This window comes from Elgaria multicarinata, chromosome 3 (assembly GCF_023053635.1).
Source record: "Elgaria multicarinata webbii isolate HBS135686 ecotype San Diego chromosome 3, rElgMul1.1.pri, whole genome shotgun sequence".
In the NCBI taxonomy this organism is placed as follows: Eukaryota; Metazoa; Chordata; class Lepidosauria; order Squamata; family Anguidae; genus Elgaria; species Elgaria multicarinata.
The window spans coordinates 65510153-65536666 of record NC_086173.1 but is presented as its reverse complement, the minus strand read 5'-3'; the positions used below and the strand labels follow the sequence as shown (position 1 = coordinate 65536666).

Sequence of the window (26514 nt, the reverse complement as noted above, 5' to 3'; positions counted from 1 at the left end):
CTTAACTTTGGGGGAAATGAGCAAAAAAGAAACTTGACAGATTAACATTTTGTCTGATACCCACAAATACACAATGCAAATACACAACAGCTGAGGCCAGAACATGAGAGCAATCATGGGATGCCATGATTTAATATGCTGTTCAGAAAACACATCAGCCATCTTCCCCCGCCAACCTGCCACCCACTGAGAAGCAACGGCAGGATGACATCATGACACAGAGTCCCTACTACACATTACAGACGGAGAAGAAGGACCTCAAGATGGGATAGCCACTTTCAACAGGTGCCCATGTTCACCATGTGATGAGAGAGATGCAGTTCAATGAGACTAGACATCTTGCTGCCCCAATGGTACATACACTCCCTGTTATAACCTACAATTTAAAGACAGGGAGGCAACATGCAGCCCTTGAGCCAAATATGCCCTCCCCATTGGCTCCAGATTGCTGTACCACCAAAATTTCCTGGCATGTGTTGGTAGAAAAAGGGGGTGGATGGATTTTAAATAAGGCATGTAAGGAATACATGTCTTGGTTTGAAAAAAAAGCACAGGGTTTAGGGTGACCATATGAAAAGGAGGACAGGGCTCCTGTGTCTTTAACAGTTGTATTGAAAAGGGAATTTCAGCAGGTGTCATTTGTATATATGGAGAACCTGGTGAAATTTCCTATTTATCACATCAGTTAAAGCTGCAGGTGCCCTGCCCTCTTTTAAATCTGGTCACTCTAGTATAGCTCCTGCAGCTTTAACTGTTGTGATGAAGATGGAATTTCACCAGGTTCTCCATATATACAAATGACACCTGCTGAAATTCCCTTTTCTATGCAGCTGTTAAAGATATGCCACCTAAAACACATCCTATTCATTTTTACTTAGGTGCCAGTCCCACTCAGTTGAGCAGGATTGCAGCCTACATGTTGTATGCTGATGTGTGAAGTGGCCTGAATGGTGGAGACATTTCTCTGCTATCTTTCCATTCTGAACCTGCCTCGAGTGGGTCTGGTGATATTGCAGTTGTGACCCACTACCAGCCATTGGTATCCAGGACAAATTACAGGTGCAAGACGACATGACCTCTCTCCAAACCTTTCATATGTAATCCAAATAAACATTACAGCTTCCAAGGATTTGCGCGTGCGGGGTGAGGGTGGTAGGGGAACCAAACCTGTTTTGTTTGGGGTATTTTGCCATTGCGATTAATATTTTGTGAAAGCCACAGCCACAGACAGCAGAGAAAAACAGCTGACCGAGGGTAAAGGGACAGACGAGATTTGTCTATTCACTTTTACGTTTCGCATCCGTTCCTTTTCATAGATCAGTGGCAGCCAAATATTTGTTGGCATTTAGGTCCACACAGTCTTTACAAGTCAAAGCTCTGAGGCACAGCTGTCCCAGGACTCTGGCTTCCTAATCCTGACACCGGCTGCCTCTGGCCAGCCGCTCTTTGCCCAAACCCATTGCGGTTTGCAGTCCTCTGAGTCCCTTGTGGCACAAAACAATCTGTCATTTCAGCTTTGTTCCCTGCCTGTCTCCTGACTCTGACTGTAATAGTCTTTGGCAATGGCGACAGTGAGATAGATCCGGACACACAGCATTCAGAAAGGGCTTGGGGAGGGAGGCGATTGATTAGGGCAGTGTTTTCCTCTCTTCAGTGAGCCTTCCGCTGCTGTCACTTGAGTTACTCTGATGGGGCAGGCTTGTATTCATGCTGCTCAGCTGAGTTCTAGAGCCAAGGGCCAGGGCAGGGAGGGAGTAAGTACTTCTAGACACAGCATAGATAAACTATGGAATTCGCTACCACATGATGTAGCGATGACTACCAATCATGTGTGGAGGGAATGAATCATAATCATGCCCATGCACTTTTTTAAACACTGGTATCTGGAAAAGCGTAGAGCCAAAGACGACAACCTTAATTAAACGGCAAGCTTTCTCCAACCCCATATTTGACTTTTTTATAAGCTCTTACACTTTATGGGATGCTGGCCCTATGCAACTAAGTTCTATATTCTATAACTGAAAGCAGCTTATCTGGAACCCAAATCCATATTTTTTTCTATTTTGCTCACAGCTGATAAAATCTGATTCTTTGCTTCTGTTTGAATTATTTTACCTTCTTCTTAATTACCAAGAGATTCACCCACAGATTTTCTGTTTTGGAAGGCTCTAGTGCTATAGGACAACTGGTGAAATTTAGCAATCTTCTGCCTCAACAATTTTGTCTTTTGGACTTCAAAATTCATTTCCCGTATCTCAGCAGAGTAGAATGAATTCATTCTATCCTCCAACAAAACTCCGTGGAGCAGAACTGGGCATTTCCATCCATCCCTAATCTTGATCTCACATGCACTCAGTCTACCTGAGTCAATTGCAACCACAGTCTTTATACTAAAGCACTCAATGGTTCAAAGATAGCATTGTTTTAATGAGTTCTGACTGGGGTCTTGAGCCTCTACCGCACTGTCTAAGTGTGTGTGTGTGTGTGTGTGTGTGTGTGTGTGTGTGTGTGTGTGTGTGTTAATTGGTACATCATATTGAAGACCATCACCTGCATAATCAAATCTTTGGAGCTGGTTAAGCATTAAGGTGGCATATATAACCTCAGAACCTTTTCATTGATTCACATGCCTACCTCCACGCAGAGGACTTACCTATCCAGTAGCGATGTCTTGCCTCCCTCTAACATGGGTTCTTCTGATGGCCATTGGGAACTCTGGAAGTCCAGTCCTATACTCAAGCAAGCCCTCACCGTTCTCCATTGTCATACCCCATTTGTCCTTTAAATAGGCTTAAATATATAAGTAAATAGTACCAAGGGATTTTATTGGTTTGCTGGAGATATGATATAGTTTTTGCTATAATTGTTTATGGGGTTTTAGTGTTTTTGTTGGATTAGATATTTTATGTTAGTGTTATTGTTGGGTTTTATTATCAATTTTAAATAATAATTTTAAAATCCCTCCACTGGCTTCCTATCTCTTATAGAATCCCATACAAGCTGCTGCTGCTTCTTACTTTTAAAGCCTGTCATAAGCTGGGTCCTCCCTACTTTTTGTCCCTTATTTCACTTCATCACCCTGCTCGTGCCCTCCGCTCCAATAACACCACGTCTCTTACCTGCCCAAGAGTTTCCACATCTCTCGCTCGTCTTCACCCATTCTCGCTCACTGCCCCCTATGCCTGGAATTCTCTTCCAGTGCATTTGCGGACCACAACATCAATTTCTGTTTTTAAATCTTACTTGAAAACATTTCTTTTCTCGAAACCTTTTTAACCATAGCGTGGTCATACTAGTCTATATTTAGTTTTAATGCCCCTACCTCTATTGGTTTTTCCCCTGTCTGTTACGGTGATTTTTGATTGTAAGCCATATGGCAGATTGTCTTGTTTTGTTTTATTCTGTACAGCGCCATGAAAATGGCACTTTATAAATAAATATTAATAATAAATAATTGAAATCTAGGGGGATTTTACATTAAAAGGCAGTCTCCAAATATAGAGAAAGAGAGAGAGAGAGAGAGAGAGAGAGAGAGAGAGAGAGAGAGAGAGAGAGAGAGAGAGAGAGATCTGGCTGGCTTTGCATTCACTACTTGATGTCAGTGCTCTAAAAAATTACTTTAAAGCTCATTTCCTTTGTTACTGTATGTAGGGTGAGGAATGGAAATTTAGTTAAACTCTAACTATGACAATTAGAGGTCTGATTTTCCTTTCCACATTTGCCTATTGGTACTCATTGGTACTTTATGAGACATTTGCCTTTCTCTGGGGGTGTGGGGGTGAGTGAGGTGGAGAACTAATGACCCCACACTGTGTGCTGTCAAGCAAGCCACTTAAAGTGTTTTTGCTGCTCTTTTTCACAAAAGAACATTTTTATATTAATTAATACATGATTTTTATTTATTAAAATATTTAAACCTTGCTTTTCCATCTATGCATACTCAAAGTATTCGGCTAACAAAATATTTAAATTGCCACGCATACAAAATCAGTTAAAAATGGTAAGCACAACAACATAAAACCAATAAACAAAAGAAATGTAAATAGCAAGTTGATGGCCAAGTATTAGAAGAAGTGCAGTCATTAGGATACCTCAGTCTTCTATTTGATAAAAGTTAGACATTATCATTTCATCTAGCCACTACTAAATCTTCAGCTGCTTGGACTATATGCCAGCTTCAAAAATTATTCTACATTAGAGGAGGACAATTGGTGGTCCCTGCCTTGAAGATGTTATCCGCTAGGGGCTTTAACCCAAGTATTATTTGTGGCTGAACTTTGGGGGTGGGTGGGGAGTAAAATCAAAATTGGAAATATTGTGTAATAATTTTTAAAGAAAAAAAATCATAGGACTCCCTCAAGAACAGCACTACCTTTTCATGGAGTCAGTTTGAGCTTATGTGCTATATGTGACATGCTATATCTGAAATATTGGTGCAGAATAAAGACATGGATGATACTGGTCTTATTAAACTATCTTTTCTAGAACAACCAAATATTAGGATTTGGGTGCAAGGATATCACAATAAACTGGTAGCTATAATTTCCCTATTGAAAGGATTTCTGGCCTTAGGGCAATATGGTATCCAAAGGGACCTGATGTTTTGTTATTATGTCCATGAAGATATGGACATAAAGATATGTTCATTAATCATATATGCTTCTCCTGATGGTATGCTAAGACCAGGAAAGTTTATACCAGGGTGACTGACCTTTAAATGTTGACTTTCCCTCAGTCACATGGGGCCTTCACTGAACTTAGGTTTTGGATGGCTGCTTCAAGCAGTTGGTTTGGGGTGTTATGGAAGGCAGTAAATCATTTGCTATTTAATTTATTTTCCACTGCCAGGGAGAGGGAGATGTGTTTGTGAGATTTGCTGCTTCAGGTACCAAAGTAATGTAACCAGCCTTGGACACGATCCACCTTGCCTTTGTGGGGAGAAGGGCGGAGATGCCATTTGCTGCTCTGCCTCAGGCAGCAAAGTATCTTGAGCCCTGCCCTGCTCTTAACAGAGGAGTTACATTTCTGTTGGTTTCTCAGGAATTCAATCCACATCGGATGTTGGCAGAGATCATAGTATGTATAATGAGCTCCCAGCCTAATATTTGAATTTCCTGATTGACAATAGAAAAAGACTTATAGTAAATATTAATTGTATCATGAATTCTGACAGAAGTTCTATTATTTTCAAGAGGAGCAGCATTGCAGGAGTAGTTGTTTTGTTTTGTTTGCTTTGTCTTGCATAGATTTGTTTATGTTCAGCGTACTCTCTTGCTTTGACCGAGAAGTCCTTTCCATTGAATAATATTCACTGTCCAGCTCTAATTATGTTCTGAAACCAAATGAATTATCATTTCCTATTTGTGTTGAGCCTGCATTTCAGAGATCATAAATTCGCCTTATCTATCAAGCAAACTTTCTTGGCTAATAGAACAGCGACAATAATAAAACAAAGTAATAGTTGATAATGCCCTTTGCGAGTTTGGGATACACTGGGATAATAGCTTGTCTGACATTCTTTAGAGCCAATATTTACCTTTATCGCTGCTTACGGCCTCCTGAGACCCATCCGTTGTGTAATTCCCATTAAGAGCTGGTAGTAAAACAGCCTGTTGTCTTACTATTTTTGCCATTAGGAACACTGCAGTTATAAATAGGCTGTCCTATGTGATTCAGAAGGATTACAAGAATCTCTTTTTTCTAGAGGTTTCTCAACTCTTGACTTACAGACAGCATTTTTAAAAATTCTCTATTATTATTTTTAATACTGCCCATTTCTAGTTGGCATTTTTTCACTTTTTTTCACCACTTAGTTGCTATTTTACTTCTATATATAGTAGCCTTCCCCAGCCTGGATCATCCCTAACCATTGCCCATATGAGAGTTGTAATGCAAAGTATCTGGAGGGCCCCAAGTTGGGGGAGGTTGATATAAAGTATTCTCATGATCATTCCTGATTTAGTGGGGCTTTAAAAAAACAAATTAAAAACCTTTAAAAGAAGGGAAAGCTTATTATTGGAAATATACCTTCGTTTATACCTAAACGTTCCAGTTGAGAGATATGTATGCACAAGAATGGACTGTACATACACACACACACGTTGTCCCCCAAATGGGGAGGAGGGCTCGTTACCTCTGCACATAACTTTCCAATTGAACACACGAGGCTGGAGGATTTAACTTAATCTTTTACTTCCAATACTGCAGTATGGGGTACTCTGGCAAAATGCAAATCAGAGCACCCAGAACAAAGGAATCTCACATGTATATATAGGCTCTGATTACAAGAGGGTGTTAGTCTTTTCATTGGTCGGTGTCATTACATTCTATCCCTTTTATTGGTCAGTGCTGGCTTAGCAAGCTAGGTTACATTCAATAGAAAGTTAAGGTGCATAATTTCAATGAGTCATAGCTTACAGTCAAAGCCTCATTGGTTGCCGTCCAACACTGAGGAATGCACATTCGGCATGTAGCCACCCGAAGCCACCCCTAGCAGAGAGGTGGTCCTTAACCCTTTACCTGGCACATTACATTCTTTCACAAGATGAAATTCCCTCTGCAGACATCACAAGCACACACACACGCACACACACACGCACACGCACGCACACACACACACACACCCCATCTGCACATAAATTGCAACAAATCAGTCATCACCATCATATATCTGAGTGGGAAGAGGGAAAGGCAGCTTGGGTTCAGTTCTCCAACTCTGCAACATGTAATTGGTGCTGCCTTCTTTGGTCAGGACAGAACAAATATTCGTAACAATATTTATACGATCTGTTTCATGAGACTCAAATATTGCACACTTACAATCACAGTCTCCTAAGCATTTTGCCCCCAGCAGCTTTTTGATTGACAGCTCTCTCCCTCCAGTCATTCTCTGCTCTTGGAATTTTCTCTCTTAATGCATCCACTCTTTCCTCAGACCTGTATTACATGACTACAGTTTTGATTAATCAAAGATTGGATTGATTCTCAATGTAACACAGGCTCAAGGTACTCATTACAAAAAGTTCTGTAATGAGTACCTCATTACATTAAAAAAAAGTATACAAAATCATTACATTAAAAAAAAAAGGATGCAAAATCAGCCTGGATAAGCTTTGAGTTGGGATCGCAGAAGACTGATGAAAAGAGGCTGTTTAACCCTGTCTCTAATATTTATTCAGCTTAAAATCATCCTTCCCAAACTAATTTGTTGTGTGTACATTTCCCCCTGCAGATAATTTTTTTTAAAAAAATTCCTGGGTAAGTAATTTTGAACTGAAAAACTATCAAAGTAAGTTTTAAGCCGACTGCTCATTCTGCATCAACTTGCAGCCTGCCCAAACTGATTTCGGCTTCTAAACAAAGAGGTAGGAGATGGAATTCCATGGAACATGCAGTTTGAGCCACAGATATAGTGGTCTCCCATGTATACAGAGTTATTTCAGGAGCGAGCCATTGTCCACAAGGAGGTTGAAATACTCCTATACAGCAGAGACTACATCTAAAGTGTAAAGATTCAGACCTGCTTCTATAATACAATAGCTTATGCCAAACAAACAATCGAGGAGACTCATACTACATCTCCGTGAGCATCAGGGCTGTGTTGGAATTGGAACTCAGGTCTCCCTGGCTCTTCCAACAAGAGGCCTGATGTTGCCAATGTGGTGCCCATGGCCATCTTCTCTGCTTTCTGTCAGACTCCATGCCTCTTGTTATTTTCACTTGTTAAGATGCTTTTAATTATTTAAACACAAACAAAAACACCAAGAGACTAGCATGTTGCAAAGTGTAATAATAATAATAATAATAATAATAATAATAATAATAATAATAATAATTTAAAAATATTTCTTACCCACCTCTCCCTCTGGATCAAGGCAGGGAACAACATTAAATACAATACATAAAAATAGTTAAAAGAGCATATAAAACCAATACAATATTAAAATAACAATAATAACATCTTAAAATTCTTAGGTTTAAAATTCATCTGGGTGCCTTCTGCTATCATCTTTATCTGGGTTCAAAAGAGTGGCTTTCTGTTTTGGAGCTCAGTCCCCATGTCTTGGAGAAGTTACTTTTTAGTCTAACCAGCTTGCCTTCTGGAAAATATGTGTTTGGTGACTAGCCATGCCTTCCATGGCAGCCATTTTGTGAGAGCACCTGCAACACTCTCTCAAAATTCCAGATGTGCCCACTGACCCAAAAAGGTTTCGGACGCCTGCTCTAGCCAATTACACCATATTTCTACTTGCTTCACTATTTGTGCTTTCTTGGGTGCATAATTGTAGTTTGGAAATGTGAAATGTTTTGTTTTCCTTGTGACAATTTCAAATTTATTTGGTCAAAGCCAGACAGAGTATGGCCCCAATCCACAGATCCTCCCATGCAGCAGTGGCTTGTGAGGGTAGTCTTACTGAACAAAGACCTGATGCCAGCTGTGAGTAAAACACAGGGCATGAAGAGTTGATGCGACTCACACAACACTGTGACAATATGATCTGTGTCAAGTCATAGGAGAGCGATTGAATCACCACCATATGTTTTTTTCTTGTTCTTCTTCAAACCAAGAGGCTGTCTTGATGGCGCCGCATTGGCTCCACGACCCCCCCCCCCAAAAAAAAAACCTAAGTTTTTGCCCCTGCAAGGTTGCACTGGGTAATCCCCACACCAAAGAGTGAGTGTGGGGTTTACAGTGGTCATTAGTACTGAAGCCCCCCATCCCTCCCTGGTCCCCCCCCTTTGTCTCTTCACACACAATCTTACCTTATAACATCTATAGAAAGGGCACTGTGGAAAGGGAAACTTCCCAGCAAGATTCTTCTCCCCACGCTGAAGACAGCATGGGGGTGTTCTGGCAGTCATTTGGCTCACCAGCCTGCCCTCTGCCCAGGCAGACAGCAACCAATCAGGGGTCACCATCCACCCAGCCATGCCTCCGCATCGAGGATGGAGCGAGGTTAGATGGCCGAAGGGCTGTGTTTGTCTCGCTCCATCCTGAAAAGTTGGGATAAGCGAGTCCCCAACTTTTAAAATGTGGGGCTTCCCTAGAAAGCCCTGCAATCGCTTTGAGGTGGCTGCTGCATCATATAATCAATGCAGCAGCACCGCGGAGCTACCTCGGGGCTTCCAGAGGATAGACAGCCCCAAAGATATTTCAAAGTGCTGTCCATTTGTTGTTGTTAAACTAAATAGGTCTTTCTTTTTTCTGTCTTCCTTGGATTAATCCTTCTCTGTCCCTCTGACTCATAGTGACCAGATATATTTAAAATGTTGCATCTCTTGTAAATAAAGGGGGAATCTTGGAAGAAGAAGAAGAAAAAAACTGACTTCTTTATTATTCCATCATGATGACCAAAATAGCTGCTGCCCTATGGCGCTGATTCAGAGAGCAGTCAGCAATTGTACCGAAGACTGGAGATCATCAGCTTGTCAAGCTGTCACTAACTATGGAACAGAACTTTGCAACCGCTGTCCCCACCCACATCCCATTGTCTTTCTTCTCTTATAGTCACAGTAAAACAAAGTAAGTGCTCTTTCTGAAGATCAAATGCTGATGCATTGGACAGGTGCATTGAAAGGGAAGCATTCAAATTGAACCCGTGGGGGTAGGGATGTTAAATGCAGTTGTTCATCATTTCTGTTTCAAGTATGCCTTCAAACAGATTTCTTTTTGGAACATGCCACATACCAGTCAAGTGAAGGAAACATCCAAATAACTTCAGTGAACTCAGTGCGATGCAATGCTTAGAATGCTGGGCTAGGATGTGAGAGGTCCAAATTCAAATCCTCACGCAGTCATGAAGCTTACTGGTGCCTTCCAGCACAGATCCCTCCTCACAGTGTTGTCCCTAAGTTGTCAGCTCAATGTGCAAGCTTTGAAAGTGTTCTTGCTTTATGTGTTCCTTATGTTTTCTCCCTTCTTATCAACATATTGTTGGTTTTCAAGTGTGCTTTCTTCTCAGATATTTCTGAGCACAAGTAAATCAGATCAAGAGGGCATGCACATAAAGCAGGTGTAGGAAACCAGTGACCCTCCCCATATATTGTTGGACTCCAAATCCATCATCCCTGGCCATTGGTCATGCTTACTGGGGTAGTTCACAAAAAAAGCTTATAAAAATGAGTACTTTTTAAAAATTGCACGTGCCAAATGTATGCAAAATTGCAAATTTTTACACAATTTTTCACAAAAATGATTTATTAAATGGGGAAACTATGTACATTTGGAAAAATGTGTACAAAAATGCAGACCTTAAAAGCCCCTTTACTCCCCCCCAGATCGGGCCCATAAACCTATTCTATGGTAAAAAATGGAGGAGTTGGAAGAAAAGACTTAGCTGCTAGATATGTATTTAAAGTAATGGCTCTGAGTCTCAGGGCCTTGCTAGACCTACCTGAAGGGGCCAGCCCGTGCTACAAGCAGCACAGGCTGTCGCTCCTATCCACATGTCAGACACGATGGGCTACAGGAAAGCCCCATCGCGTCCGCCATTTTGTTTTAGACTTAAAGGGTCGGGTGTGCAGGAGCACACCGCCGGCAATGGTAAGTTTTTTTGTTTTTTGTTTTAAAGGGTTCCCCGCTACCCCCGCCCCCGATTTCCCCACCCCAGCCGCGATTCCCCCCACAATCCCCGCTTTACCCCCGTGATCTCCGGTTCCCCCCGATCTCCGCTTCCCCCCCCCTCGTGATCTCCCCACCCTTGATCTCTCCCCCTGTCCCAATGAGCCCAGCGGTCCTGCAGAGTGCTGCGCTCCATCTGCTGCTTTTCCTGGCTACTCGTGAGTAATTGCAGTAGCTGGGGAAAGCGGCAGACCAGTCTACACGCCCGCGGTCTCGGGCTCAGCCCAAGACTGTGGGAAATACCGGGCCACAAGTAGAGGCTGGGATCCCCTGTGCATCATCTGGACTCACAGGGGTGGGCCCAGGGCTCGCATTGGGCTAACCCATCATCCAGCAAGGCCCTGAGTCTAACCTTCCTCATGGAGTTGTTGTGGGGATCAAAGTGGTGGGGAGCCATGCACTATGTCCCAAGCTCCATGGAGGAAAATAATGATGAAAATGTAATAAATAACGTTGAAATGTAGCCCTGTTCATACGTCATAGGGACTCTTCACACCCCATGATGATTCTCTGGAGGTTACAGGTGAGGCCAACGGGTCCAATTTCACTCAACACAGTTATATCAATAGATATGTTATCTGATCAGGGCTATCATAGGTGTGGGAGGGGTTGTTGTTGAAGCTTTAGCTATGTAGTGCTTTTTCTGTAGAGTGCAATTGACAAAAATAATGCAGGCAAGATTCCTAAATGCCCTAAATTCTATTGTAATCCACAAGACTTGCTGTAAGTGCAATTAATTCCTGCTCCACTGCTTTCAGAGGGAGGGAGTAAAAATCAAAGGTTACTGGACTGACTGTGTAACTAATATTCCTTTTTTCTTTCTTTCTAGTCACCTGGCTATTCCAGTAAGTGCTGCCAGGAAATGTTGTCTTCAGAGATAGTGAAATGCCTTCTTTGAAGACAGCGGCACTTGCTTGGAGTGTGCGCACATAGTACTGTATTTCTTCAATTCTAAGACACCATCGATTGTAAGACGCACACTAATTTCAGTACCACCAACAGAAAAAAAGCTTTGATTCTAAGAAATAATAAACGCACCCGCGATTCTAAGACTCACCCCATTTTTAGAGATGTTTATATGGGGGGGGGAGTGCGTCTTAGAATTGAAGAAATACGGTATTTCAAGGAAGAAGAGGGCAAAAGGAAGCAATGCAGCCGGAGGTGGCTAGTTGGTGGGCAAGGAAGAGATCTGTGCTGCTGTAGCAGTTCATATATATAAACTTGGAATAATGGAGAACTTTCATCCAAGACTGGACACAGGAATTTGGAACCTGGCAAGCAAATTATAATTTCTGTTGGGATGCGTTTGCCTATCACTTCTTATCAGATACAGTGACCTCTGTTGTATTCTTCCTAGTTTTGACCTAAAGAAAGCAACAAACCACATATTTTCTGCTGTTTGTACAGTGTAGGCTCTAAATCCCATTGAGCTCAGAAAGGCAGTACCCACTGCTCATCTTTGGTTTTATAGCACTTTCAATAAGTCGTGTTCTTTTCCTGTCTTGCTGAAGACTGGGTATAGCTGTTTGTTGTAATGTGTGCAACAGACAGCTATGCTGTAAGTGCAAAAAGTTTCAAAAGCCCTACAGCAGTTCAATCAAATGAGTTTATCAGCATCAATGAAGTCTCTGTGTTCTTAGATGGGCCTGGAGCAAGACAGAAAGAAAGAAAAATCCAAGGTTCTGGGTTCTTGTCATTTAGAAGCTTTTACTTCTCCATTTCTGTCTGACATCATTTGTAATCAGATGTAACGTGACAGCAACAGCTTGACAGGATGATAATACACTTCACTTGCACAACCTCAGTGCTACAGCTCGGTCAAGACATGTTTCTATTTAAGCCATGTCATGTTTATGTACAACAGGGGATGTGTCTTTTCCCAGCAGATCTGCCACAAAATCTGAGGAAATCTTAAACTGTTCACTGTTATTGCACTGGCTTGATGTTTTCCAATGAGAAAAGTGTAACTCTCCCCAATCACAGTCATATAGTCGCTGCTAAGGCCATCAGAGGGAAAGGAAGCAGCAGCCAGGCACCTCTCTCCATTGTGCCTGGGTCTAGCTCTAGCTGAGAGCCCCTCCCTCCTGCTATCAACTGCCCCTGCTGAGGCCATCAGAGGGAAAGGAATTGGCAGTCAGGCATCCCTCCATTGTGCCTTGATCTGTATGAGGCTATTAGAGGGAGAGGGAAAGGAAGCAGTTGCTGAACTTGCAACTAAGAATCTAGTGCTTAAATTTCCTGCTGCTGCTTTTTCCTCCTCCCTCCCAATCCCCTTTCCTTTTGTGTCATTTTTTTTAGTTTGTAAGCCTGTGGGCAGGGACTGTCTTAAGAAATATTTTTGTAAGCCACCTTGAGAATAAATAAAAATATAGTCAAACAGTTATTCTTGTGCATCTGACGACTTGGTGTAATGTCTACTTTGTTAAAACTTCAGGCTCCTAAAGCAAATGAAACCCATTCTATAGTTACAATGTTATGATTTAACTCAGCCATCTCCAACCTGGTGCCCTCCAGATGTTTTGGACTTCAACTCCCATGCTCCCCCAGCAAGCTTGGGCAATGGTCAGGAATGCTGGGAGTTGTAATCCAAAAACCGGGGGAGGAGTTACAAGTTGAGGAAAGTTGCTTTATTCCAACTGTTTGGGTTGTTACATCAGTGGGAGCTGGTGGGAAGGACAGAGAGTGACTTTAAGGGTACAGCCCTGGAAGAAGAAGAAAAGAAGGTCCCTTGAAGAAGTACTTGTTGTCATAAGTGTTTGCAACGGTTGATGCGTTTGCGCAAATGTCTCAGTAGCTTCTTTCAAAACCAAAATTCAGGTGCTCAGTAGGTGACACTCTATCATGGACTTAGGAAGTCCAATTCTTTCATCCTCTTGACTGAACAAGGACACATACAGCCACATCCCCAGTGACTGGGTGCTCCACAAACACGAACTCCCTGATTGGTGGCATCAACCAATTATAGGCCTAATGCATTCCCAGAATCACCATAACCCCTCCTCATTTGGTTTGAGTTTTACTTAGATTTATCTTTTATTAGACCTTATGAGAAATTGCATCTAACAACCAATATAATATACATTGTCTTCTACAATATATTGTCTTTATCAGTATATTGATATTACACTTTGTTATTGGGTTGGCTTTTAGTCGCTGGGATTAAATCTTATGGAGGAACATTAAGCAGTTTGGATGAGCTGGTAGTTACCGATCAAGAAAATGTCAACACAGTGTGCAGCTGCTGTAAAGAAGACAAACTCCATGTTAGGCATCATTAGAAAAGGAATTGAGAATAAAACAGCCAGTATCATACTGCTTTTATACAAATATATGGTGCAACCACACTTAAAATACTATGTACAGGTCTGGTCACCACACCTAAAAAAAGATATTTTATTGCTGGAAAAACTGCAGAAAAGGGCAACTCAAATGATCAAGGGACTGGAGCAGCTTTCCTATGAGGGAAGGTTACAACAGCTGGTATTGTTTAGCTTGGAAAAAAGGATGCCAGGGGGAGACATGATAGACGTTTACAAAATTACAAATGGTGTGGAGAATGTGGATAGGGAGACATTGTTCTCCCTCTCCCATAATACTAGAACCCAGGGTAATCCCATGAAACTGTTTGATAGGAAACTCAGGACAGATAAAAGGAAGTACTTCTTTATACAGTGGATTGTTAAACTATGGAATTCACTACCACAAGATGCTGTGTTGGCCACCCAGCATCTTGCCGGCTTCAAAAGGGGGGTTGGTAAGCCCATATACACCAGTTGCTGGGGAATATGGGCGGGAGGGTGCTGTTGCACCATGTCCTGCTTGTTCATCCCTGGCCGACGGCTGGTTGGCCACTGTGTGAACAGAGTGCTGGACTAGATGGACCCTTGGTCTGATCCAGCACAGCTCTTCTTGTGCTCTTCTGCCATGCATTGTATTCTCACTGGAGGTTGTATCTTATTGATTTCACTACGTATTTGGTGGACCATCTGAATAAGATATTGTGGGTTAGAAATCAAAGGGAATACATAACATAAGGACCACGCTTTTCAACATTAATTAAAATTGTACAGCAAGAACTGCTTTTCACATTCCTTTCCAAATATTCTGCCTTCCAAATCACTCATTTCCTATAAATAGCAAAAGGGTCTGCCTTGTCATTTATCAGATAGGTCTTACAATGAAGCCATGTTTAAAAATAAAATAAACCAAGTAAAACATTCACTTGTGTTATTCATAGTTTTTTTTTAACTTTATTAGTATAATAGAATTACAATTTGACATAAAATAACGAGCTTTTGCTAAACTCTGTAAAGCATTACATGCGTCTGCCATAAACAACCTCTATTATAGATTTAGGTCTTATTGCCACATCACTGCACTGAGGTGCAATAAACATTCAATGTCATTTTTTTTTAATTATCTCAGGAGTAAACAGAAACTGTCCTCTATAAGAGTGTATCATTATTTTCAAGGAAGACTTACTATTATTACATGGTTTAGCAAAGCACTGTAAAAAAGCTACATAGAGAACACCTTGTCCTTGATAAACTGTGCAATCAGATTTATACAGTATACTATTCACATAGACTAACAAACTAAGAGATGATATAATGCAGTCATTGCATAGCAAAAAAAAAAGCAGACTAGTTAAGTAATATTCACATCTAATGTGCAAAATGCAGACCAAAAGGTAGCAAAATGGATAATTAGGAAGGTAAAATGCCCTTAATGAACACACTAGATTAAACGCCAAAAATAACAAGATAAACAAATACCGAAGTTAAAGAGTCGTATTTTATTTTATTTTTTTCTATACATATATCTACACATAATACCAGAAGATAACACATCCTCTTTAGTAAGCTCCAGTCAGATTAGCTCATCAAGTTTAAACAGGACTAAATGGTAGACAATGAAGCATTAGTTTAAAAAAAAAAATCTTTTCTAAAGAAAAAGTTAACTATTTCATTTTGTAGATTCTAAGTGAGCAGCAATCTTTTGATTTATTGAGAAAGAGTATATAAAACATTGCCTGTAACATGTATAGATATCAAACTGACTATTTTATTAGCTATTTCAATTGAAGGTCCATGTAGCATTGTTTTTAAAATGCATTCACTACCATGTGTTATGGATTCTGAACCACTGTATTAATGCTTCCAAAAATCCATTAATGTCTCAAACCTTTTTGAAAATATCCACCTCTGAAATTTGATTTTATTTTCCTTAAAATAAGTTCTCAGCAGAAATGAAACTGGCTAGAATTATTTTGAAGGGAATACTAATAACTTGCAAAATGGACATCTTGTATTTAAAGCCCTTACATATTGTTCCTACAAATATATTGCTACAGTAAAAATGAAATGTAATAAGTTTACTCAATAAAATGTATTTTCCTGTACATTCTTTTGTGTATGGTTTTTTTTCTGTATTTAATGCTACATATATTACATCACTTATCGTTAACAGTTATGTATCAGCAAATATAGCAATAATATACAGATGACTTTTGTCTTAAATATTTTACCATTTTCCTACCAAATATAATTCCATATTTTAGTATTCACGCATTACCTGAGCATACCAGTCATTAGCCTAATAGTATACACTGGATGACAGTATCAAACTGCAAGCTACTGTACAGATAGCCACTCTACAAATGGAATAAATTCCAAGCTCTCCTCCTTATCTTCTTTTTCCTTTCAAATGCCACTGACTTTTTTTTAAACTGCAGGCTCTAAATATGTTTCTTTTTAAAATATAACATATTAAGAGCTCAGAGAGGTGAACCCTACACAATGTATTAAGAACATAAAAAAGTAAAAAAAATGTACAATCTCATGCTGTATATTTACATATATTATCGAATTAATAGATTTTGTCTTTCTCTTTGCCATATGTTTCAATCTAAAGCTTTTAATGTACCATATTATAAAATAATACATTCAATGTATCTAGAGCTTGCAAAACGGTGTTTTTTTCTTCCTATAAGAAACGAACGAACAAACAAAAAACCTTAATAAAAATAACCCCTGTAATTATCCAAGTGTGGTTTTACCTTACAGGTTAAAAGGAATTAGAGCTCTGCACTTAATGTGCAATAGGTTTGATATTATCAAGTCAAGTGACAATCTGAGGCTTAAAATAAGACTGCAGTGAGAGAGCATATTAAAGCATTCATTATCATTAATCAAATGTGCTATTCTGTGATAACTTGTACCATTAGTAAGTAGGCTTTCTTTTATGTAAATAACATTATATACTTTAAAACTGGTGGTTGGGAGTTTAGGCAAAAAAAGAAATCTAGGAAAAATATTGTATTTTCTGGAATCCACCACTTTGGAAAGATGTATATTCTACAAAAGAATTCAAAATAAGCAGCACTCCAAAAATGGAAAATACAATACTGTATGTGCAACGTGAACATATATAAAGACTGTTTTACCTTCTATCATTTTGCATAAAAATATTTCTGTTCTGACATGTACAGCATCTCTTAAGGGGACGTTCAGCAATAGGCTATCTACAAGTGGTCTGGATTTCTTACATTTCCCTCTCTCGTTCAGAGTCACGGTTCAGAATCGGGCGTCTACATCACATTGTTACAGCCCTAGAGTACAGAGTTAATATCTTTTCTATTATATATATGTATATATATATAATATACTTTTTACTTTATAAAATAAGGAAATCTCAATTTCTTTAAGACAGAGGCAATGAAGCAAATGGGAATTACTATGTGTTTAGAACCAAAAAGCAATTCCCAGTGCAAAAGAGACTGAATAAACTATGTGGTTAATGGGGTTAGTGGGGTGGGTTTTGGTCTTTAAGCTTGGGCTCTCTATTTAAATAGGTAGCCCAGTACACTAAATTAAAAATCCCAAAAAGCAATGGAAATGCTATTCTTGATAGTCGATCAATTTTGCTGACACTATTAAAAGTTTTCTTGGGTTCTGGAGGTTTTGTTTCTGCTTTACCTTCTTTTGGTTCTATCGTTGCACTTTTAGCAATAGTAGCTAGTCCAGGGTCCCTTGCGATATTAGGGGTAAAGCTGGTTGCTGTCGCTGGTGCTGTAAATGAATTGTTTTTCATAATGAGAGGGTCCTTTACTTTCTTTGGCTAGGAATAATAATAATAAAAAAACAGAGAGAGAGAGAGAGAGAGAGAGAGAGAGATTGAGATTTTAGTCCAAGAAATCTTTTCGGTGAATCATCCATTAAAAAATACTATTCTGCTGGAATGTTGGTAAGCGATGAAGCAATGTCAAATTTTGAATTTAATTTAGATAATATTAAATTATATAATATTTTCTTTTATTGTCCTTTAAAACTGCCTAATAACTAATGTTAAATAATTTGTACTGTATATAGTGTTAGATTGGGTAGCATTTTCTTTTTAAAAAAGCATATGTAATTTATTATTCCTCGCATGTATGGTTTCTGTATTATGTTAATATTTAAGTTTTTCTATTTGCAACTAAAAAAATATTTTTAAAAATATGGTTTTTCCCCAGTAACGAATTGTTCAGAATGTTTGGAAAGGGTTAGGTGAAAAGCCAAATAAGAGCTTCTTCAGAGGCTTTAGTGAGGGCATGAGGCCCAGTAGAGTGGCACCACAGCTGCTTTTCATTCAGGGACGGGCAGTACACAGCCCATGTCCACCTGGACTGTGGCCCCTGCCACCCTCAAATTTGTCATTGCAGTGGTTGTGGCAGCAAAACAATTGGTGGGTTGTAAACAGTAGGGGTGGCCTAAAAACACAAAATCTAGCTTCAAAACAAGGTAAATTTGTCTTTTTGGTCACCGTTATCATTTCCTGCTACTCGGTGGCAAAAACCTGGCTGTTCTCCTGCTATCACCACTGAAATTCAACAGCATGTGGTAGCCATGTATTCTCTGGAGAAATCTGGCATATTGAAATCGGCCCCTGGAGCTCCCAGAGTTGCGACAACATGGCTCTGCCTCTCTGCCTGTTTACTTTAGCACAGTATAGTACATTCAGCAACTGGACACTGTTGGAGGAAGAGATCTGCAATGTGGAAGTACCTCACAGATTTTTGTATAACAGCTCCTGAGCAGGAGAAACAGCCCTACAGTACATTAAATCTGAGTACTGAGAATTTTTAATTTCACAATCAATGTGTTGCAAAAATTGCTCGTTCCCTGGTATACCAAGTCCAATTCAGCACACAAGGAGGAGAGGAGATGACGTATGGGTCAAACAACGTTTATTCTGCTGAATAAAGAGACACAAGAACTAATTGCTCCCAAAGCATGTGCCTACCTCGCAAGGGAGGGAGGTAGGTTTTATACACTATCTTCTCTGGTGTCACATACGTAGACACCAAACAGGAAATTTCTAGCTGAAAAAGAAGACGTGACATGTTCTTTTGGCAAACATTAATACAAAGAGATAGGTACTGAATGTTCTTCAAGAAAACATTCACTTGATTTTGCTTTTCCTTGGAATGGCTTCTCATAGACATTGTGCAACATTTCGTTACCAACTACCGTAGCAACTCTGCCTCAGAGAGGGCACTTTTCCAACAAATGCTCCAGAAGGTCCATAACCATCCTTAACTAGCCCAGTGCCATGTTACATATGTTCACCAAGCCTGCCTTAGTGTAGAAAGAGATACAGAGGGGAGTGTCTTAATTTTAGAAACAAATTGAGAGCTACACAAGAAAGCTCCAATAGTTTCTTCCATTTTAGTTCTAAAAATGAATGAGAATCCAAAGAAATGAGTTCCATTTCCCCAGTTTTATATGATTTATTCCTCATTAGTTTCATTCTTGTCTCATTTGTTTAAATTGGAGCCACAGAAAAGTTATAGAGGGGGTAAGAGAGAATGCAGTCAAATCGACAGATGCCCAATTACATCAGCAGCAACAATTTTTCATTGTATCCAAGGTAGTCTTCAACAATTCAAAAGAGCATCCCCTCAGGGGACAATTGGGTGGAGCTATAGATCAGGACTAAGGACCCCACCCACCACTTGGCTTGTATTGCCACTGGGCTCTCTGCTGCTCTTTCACCCACCTCACATCCTGCCCACTGATGCCACATCCACATCTCTCCAGCCAGCTGCTGCTACCTGCCCGCACACCATCCATGGAGCTCCACCACCACCGCTTTTGCTATTGCAACATTTGACATTGGAAGTAAAGGACCATCAGTGGCAGCAGGTTCTACCAAGCACCCGCCCTATGCCTCACAGCTCAGTCTGAGGAAGCGGTCTTTCCCCAGAGCAAGGCATTGTGGGTAAGGTGGCCACAGAGGGTACCTGTGCTGGTTCTACTTCACTGCAACAGCATCAAAGGTAACTTAAAGTTCCTTTAAATGGTATTTACTGCCTTTGAGGCAAGGCCCCAACAGAGCAGATACTGCCTAGGGTTGTGCAAGATTCGGATTTGGAATTCTGAAGCATGGCAGCCATTTTCTGTGCCATCTGCCATTTTCTGCACAGCCCTACTGTGAAGAGGGAAAAGGGTCCTACAGCTCCCAGCATGTATTGCAGCCAATCAGAGGGCAGCATTGTCTTCTCCATGGCAAGGAGGGGCTAAGCCTGTGAGAATGTCATGTCATTTAGAGAATTATGGACTAAGCTTTTTGTTCTTGTTTAAGAATACTTTGTTGTCGTTATTTAAGAATAAAAATGGAAAGTTAAGCCAGCTCACCATTACTCTTTAGATTGAGCTACACTTAAACACCTCCCACTTTATGAAAATAAGCCATGAACACAACCCACTTTTCATGGAATGTATGGAATTCTGAAGAAAGGAAGTAGCTATGGGAGGGAAGGAGGTGCCTCCTCTCCCCTCTTTCTCTCAAGTCATTTTCATCAGGAATTCATAAATGTATGACATTCCACATCTTTCTCTGGGTCAAGCTACTAGTAAGCACAAGGAACCCAATCCAGATAAAGTCTGTACTGCAATTTATGTTGACAAAATGTGATCCATTTGTTTTAATTCTTTACTTTTTGGCAATATAAATGGGGTGGGGGGGCAATCTGAAGGTTCCTTTTGTTGTTGCTTGTGTTCAAACCAGTTTCCCTGCTGCTCTTTTTCTTACACATCCAGAGAGACATATATTTAATGTCTACTTTGCAGTTATTGAAGCATTCACTGCAGAATTGCCATTCCGTGAAACTAAACATCTTTCTGAAGTTGTTAATGATATATTTATTTCAGGTTCGTAGTTTCTGATCTCTCACATATTTTCATATACAATTTTCATGTTTGTTCGTCTCCCCAAACATTAGAACCCACATAAATAATAATCACATTGATATTTTTAAGAGGCATGAAAAATACGTGGAGAAAATAAATCCTTTATAAGCCTTTTTGCATAAAAGCTGCAGACTATTTCCATCTAATAGAGAGAATAAGCAGTTAATCCATCTGCAGAGTGTGATCCAAAAAATCATTGAAGATCAAGAATGCTTTGGTTAGCTGCTCGTGATCTGCATTACTTCCATTTTATTCTAACCTTTTTTTAAAAAAAAAAAACAAAAACCCTAACATTTCCCTTATAATGCTATGGAGGTCAGAGACAACCTAAAGAACTTGTTAGCCCAGCATTCTGGTAATCCAGTAAGCCATTCATTGAAATTCATGGGGCATCATGGTAATGATGTCACTGAATTCTGTTGCAATGTGATTTGGAGCTGGACCCAGACTGATTTATGGGCCAAATTCTTGAGTGGTTGATTACAATGAGAGGCAAGGTTGTGCTCGGCCCTGCTTGGCATAGTTTGAGATATCAGGTGCGGTGCAGAGTCAGTGATGCCAGATGCCTTCAAACTTCTGAAGAGGCCATTCCAGAGCCTGAAGGCCATTCTGGGTGGTGGAGGTGGTGGTGGTGGTGATTATGATGACATGACAATGATGATGGTAATGATGATGATTTTGAAAACCAGAACATGTGTTCTGGCGTCTACCAAACATTTCAGAGCAAAGCCAGCAATTCTGCTCATGAAAATGCTTAACGTTAGCTGGACAATGCCCTGTCTCTTTGGGTTACACACACACACACACACACTCACACTTCTCCCCCTCCCCCATTCCCAGACACTCTTATTTTCAGACTCAGGGATCCAAATCACACATGCATATACGTCACTTATGATTGGATGATTGCTGGATTGGATTGGATTGGTTTGCTTGATAACTCGCTGCTGAATGTCTAATCTTTCCATTTCAAAGTCTTATTTTGAGGTGGTAGTAATATACAATATGAAAGCTCTTTCTGACTGATGATTAGGGAAATTGGAGAAATCCACAACAGATTTCTATGAATTCATATTTCTATAAATTCAACCTCTGGATTCTGCAGTGGACCAGCTTTTTCCAAGTCACGCAGATTCCATGGACTTGCGGACAGTTTTCCCCTTTTTGGGAGGGGGCATTAGTGCTAATCCACAGTAATTAATGTGGATTAGTGTGCAGGTGTGTATTGACTATAACGTGAATTGGTGCTTATGAGAATTAGCACAAGAAGAATGCAATTCTATTGAGAAAAAAATCCAATTCTGTGTGGCAGGGTCTTGCTATTTACTGCTTTACTCTGTACAGCACCATGTACTTTGATGGTGCTATATAAATAAATAATAATAATAATAATAACAAAACACGGGCATCCTTCCTGGTGGTAGCTGTTTCACACATACAAGCAATGTCTTAGTGCTCACCAAGTGATTAATATGCCTGTATGGATTTTCCCTTAGCTGCTGAATGTAAAATAGCTGAAACAAATTCCAAATTCCAATGCAGATTTAAATATTTTAGAGAGTTAATCCTCTGGCCCCTAGACAGGGTCTGGGGTTGGGGTGGAGCATAGGATTGTTCAGCTTCCTGGCTCTGAGATCGGAGATAGGGCTTTGACCTCAAAGCCAAGAAAACACACTCCCCATGCCCCCCCCCAAGGGCGGGGAGGTGAGGTAACCAGGGGGCTGCCTATACAGCAGCAGGTTGCCGCCATGATAAGCAAAACCCCACTCTTTTGCTGCATCGAGGTGGCGACAGTTAATCGCGATGCGCAGCGAAAGCATGAGGTTTCTGGCCTCCGGGCCCACACCCTGTCCAGATGGATACCGACCAAACAGGGATCACCATCCGCCTGGCAATGCCTCTGCATCTAGGATGGAGCAAGGTTAGATGGCCGAAAAACCACTCTCAACTTGCTGCTTCCTGAAAAGTGAGGGTAAGTCCCTGACTTTTAAAATACAGAGCTTCTCTAGAAAGCCCTGTGATTGCTTCGAGGTGGCTGCTGCATCGTATAATCGATGCAACGCCACCATGGAGCCACCTTGGGGCTTCCAGAATGTATAGGCAACCCCCAGGGCAGCTGTGGTATGCCATTTCCTATGGCTGCCCCAGTCTCCTTCCCTTCCCCTCCAACATGCTATTGCTAGACAGGCAAACTTGCCCATCTATCAGAAATGCAGGGCAGCTGGAGCATGGAGGCAAAGATCACCTCTGCTGTCCTCCCACCCTGGCTGCCGACTATCCACAAAGGATTGCACCCTTAATAAACTCATTAATTCATTAATAACTTACTTGTTAATGTCTAACATGAATTGCTAATGTCTGGACTCTAGCATAGCCACTTTTGGAAGTTAATAAAACATATGTGTTTGAGATTATCAACCCAAAGTATTCCATTAGAAACAAATACAAATATGGAAGCAAGCAACCTGAACTTGCAGAGAATTACTTTTGAATAAAAATGTTTAGGATCAGATTGCAAGTCCAAGTACTTTTGCTTAGTAAGTTCATGTTGCCCATGCCATGTATAAAGTTTCATGTGTATATTTATGATTACCTTTTCAGGAACAACGCTCTTGCCATCCCATGCATAACCTCTCTTTGTAAAGTAGTTCACTGTTGCAAATTCAATCAGTGCTGAGAAAACAAATGCATAGCACACCGCTATGAACCAATCCATAGCAGTAGCATAGGCCACCTTTGGAAGAGAATTCCGTGCACTGATGCTCAAGGTGGTCATTGTTAGCACAGTTGTCACCCCTGTAAAGCAAAGCAAGAACATCTCAAAATCCACCAGATCACCTTCTTATTGCTACTTCCATTTCACTACACAAAAGCAATTTTGTTTTTTCTGTAGGTTCTCGTATGTACATATCAAAGCATTCAGGATTAAGAGCCATTGTTGTATGAGAAACATAAATCCCAATCCCAAGTATTGATTTTAAAAATTTCTGTAACAGGCATTTAAGAATTTTTATTTTATTTAGTGAACAAGTATTGAAGGCCACTCTTACACTACTTTACATTCACAGCATAATCCTATGTATGTTTACTCAAAATTAAATTCCACTGTGTTCAATGGTGTTTACTTCCAGGTGAGTGTGGATAGGACTGAAGTAACATCCTATGATGCATGATGGCCCTCCTATCCCATATTTCTCATCCTCAGTAAATACTGATAATTGGAGAGGAAATTAAAATTGCATCTGGAGGAAATTGGAAGTGAGAAACAGGGCTGACCTACATGTTGTACCATAAATTGGAAAATTGTCAATTCGTTTATTATAACTTCTTTCTTTTCCATTTTTTACAACTTGGGGGGGGGGCATTCTGGTTTTCTGCCTCAGGCACCAAAACGCCTTGGGTAGGTCAACTCTGACTGTCACCCAACTTGTCATTAGAGGTGAATGAGAGATACAGTGATGTCTCCACCGGATGAGCTCGCTTAAGCGTTGTAAAATGAAACGGAGGGATGTTTCTGAATCCCATCTCACATTCTGCAGCAACATTTTCAAGCTGTTTTCCATTGATTAAATAAGCTGGGGTAGGTGTGGGGAGAAATGCCACTGTAGTAATATACTTTGCATGTTGAGTAGCCAGGTTCCTCACCTGCCGCTGAACAATTTACTTATAACTGGCCACCAAGCTTTTAGTGAGAGTAAGAGGTCTGCCTCTCTGTTACATTGCTTACCATTGCGTTAAATCACATACTCACCAGTTACCTTGACAACTGCAGACATTGCATGTATTAAATCTCTGCTACAGTATATTTCCACTGTGCCAAGTGTTCGCCAAAACACACAGCAATCAGAAATACCTTGCACTTTCCATATTCCGATGCATTATTTATTCTTGGGGAGAGGAAATAATCCGACCTTTCAATTATCAGTCATCCTTATTCTGAAATGGCTCTGACTGCATAACGATTTGTGTAAGGCTGCAGTCTGCCCCTATAGTTAGGCGGTTGAGTTAATTACACTGAAGTTAATGGAATTTTAGCATCCTAACAATCCGCAGGATTGCATCATAATTGATCCAGTTAAGCTTTCTATTTCTCTATTTCTGCATATTTATGGAATTTTGAGGTTTTTCTTTCTCAGGTTATCTAAAGCTAAAGATTTTTTTAAAAAAAACCACACAGAGAGTGAAGGAGAATGAAAGACGTGATGAAACAAGTACCATGAATTTGGGTAAAACAAAAAACAAAAACATGATCTTTTAAGAGACCAGTCTAGAAATGGGTTGAATTTGTTTGTTTTTTAAAAACTATGGAGAAGCTCTACTGAAATTGAAGCTCATAGAATCCTGTGTATGGGTCCAAGTACAAGTAATGGACCCAATCATAAGCCTCAGGCATTTTTTAAATCTATTTATTTATTTGTAACATTTATATCTTGCCTTTTCCTCCAAGGAGCTTAAGGTGTCATGCATGATTCTCCTGTTCTCCATTTTATCCTCACAGAAACCCTGTGTGGTAAGTTAAGCTGAGAGTCAGTGACTTGCCCAAAGTCACAGAGTCAGCATCATGGCCAAGTGGGGACTAGACCCCAAATCTCCTGAATCACAGTTCAGCTTTCTAACCACTACATCACACTAGCTTGGTGCAGCAGGGCTGTGCTCTGCAGGGGTACCTCCACACCTTGGTCAAAAGCAGATTAAGTATAGGAATCAGGAACAGGATCCGTTCATGTCTCATGGACCCATTAAAAGTTGCTTAACCCAAATAAAGGAGAAGAACAGGATTTCCAGATTCACAACCATCGTATTGTGCTTTAGCTGCAACCCTGAAAGTCAATACTTGTAGTGCTGTGGCTTAAGTCAATCCATGGGAACTGAGTGACAATTCTCTGAAGTTAACAAATGCCCAATCAACCATTGAAACCAATTGGATTTATGTCCCAAGAAACATTCAGTGCAGCCATAATGGTTAGTGCTTCTGACAGTCACCCAGATGGACAGTGCAACAAAGAAGAACAAGCTCCAAGGCCAAGCAAACTTCAACTAAGACGTTGCCAACTGTTGACCAGCCAACCCCAAACTGCTCTGCAGCATTTTTGTAGAACCAGGGTTAGCCAGCTTCCAAATAGTAATGGCTCCCTCATGGCGGTCTGGTTCCTATGCAGTGCTGGTGTAAGCTCAGCAATGATTTCTAACAGTGTTCCTCTACTCATACTAAAGCTCTCTATCCACGTTTCATCATTCCATCCTTTCAAATTCTCCCACCAGTCCTTGCTACTGGGACGGACCCAGTAGTGTCTGAAGACGGCAGGGAGATGAATGAACTCTGTACCTAACACCAAAAAGTTGGTCTCCTCCTCAAGCTGCTGCCAGAAGAACATCCTCCGTCTGCGATTTATTTTCATTATTTGGATGAGTTCTGCCGGGCACTGCATGTGCTCATCCTTGAGCACAGGGAGTGCTCGAAGAGCACATAGGAGTACATTAACCGAAATATCAATGGTGCTGGCTACTTAAGTTAGGTTATCCATCGAACTTTTCCACACTGACAGAAATCGCAGTAAACTATGTTACCGCTAGAGGCACACGAATGCACATGCGCATAAGCAATTAAAGATAAAAAAGGGCAATGGAGAACGTCATAAGCGTGGACCAAAGCCCACCCAT

At 40.5% G+C, this 26514-nt stretch overlaps 1 protein-coding gene across 2 annotated transcripts in view; it reads right to left on the bottom strand.

Annotated features, from left to right (window-relative positions):
• Positions 1 to 14802: 14802 nt before the first annotated feature.
• Positions 14803 to 26514, bottom strand: part of GABRA1 (gamma-aminobutyric acid type A receptor subunit alpha1) — a 44930-nt gene continuing 33218 nt past the window's right edge. For both annotated transcript variants that reach the window (XM_063120551.1, XM_063120552.1), the window contains exons 9-10: positions 23447 to 23649; positions 14803 to 17740 (exon numbers count right to left, since the gene is read on the bottom strand). In XM_063120551.1, coding sequence (XP_062976621.1) covers positions 17426 to 17740; positions 23447 to 23649 — 518 coding nt within the window. In that variant the 3' untranslated portion in view covers positions 14803 to 17425. The remainder of the gene's footprint in view (positions 17741 to 23446; positions 23650 to 26514) is intronic.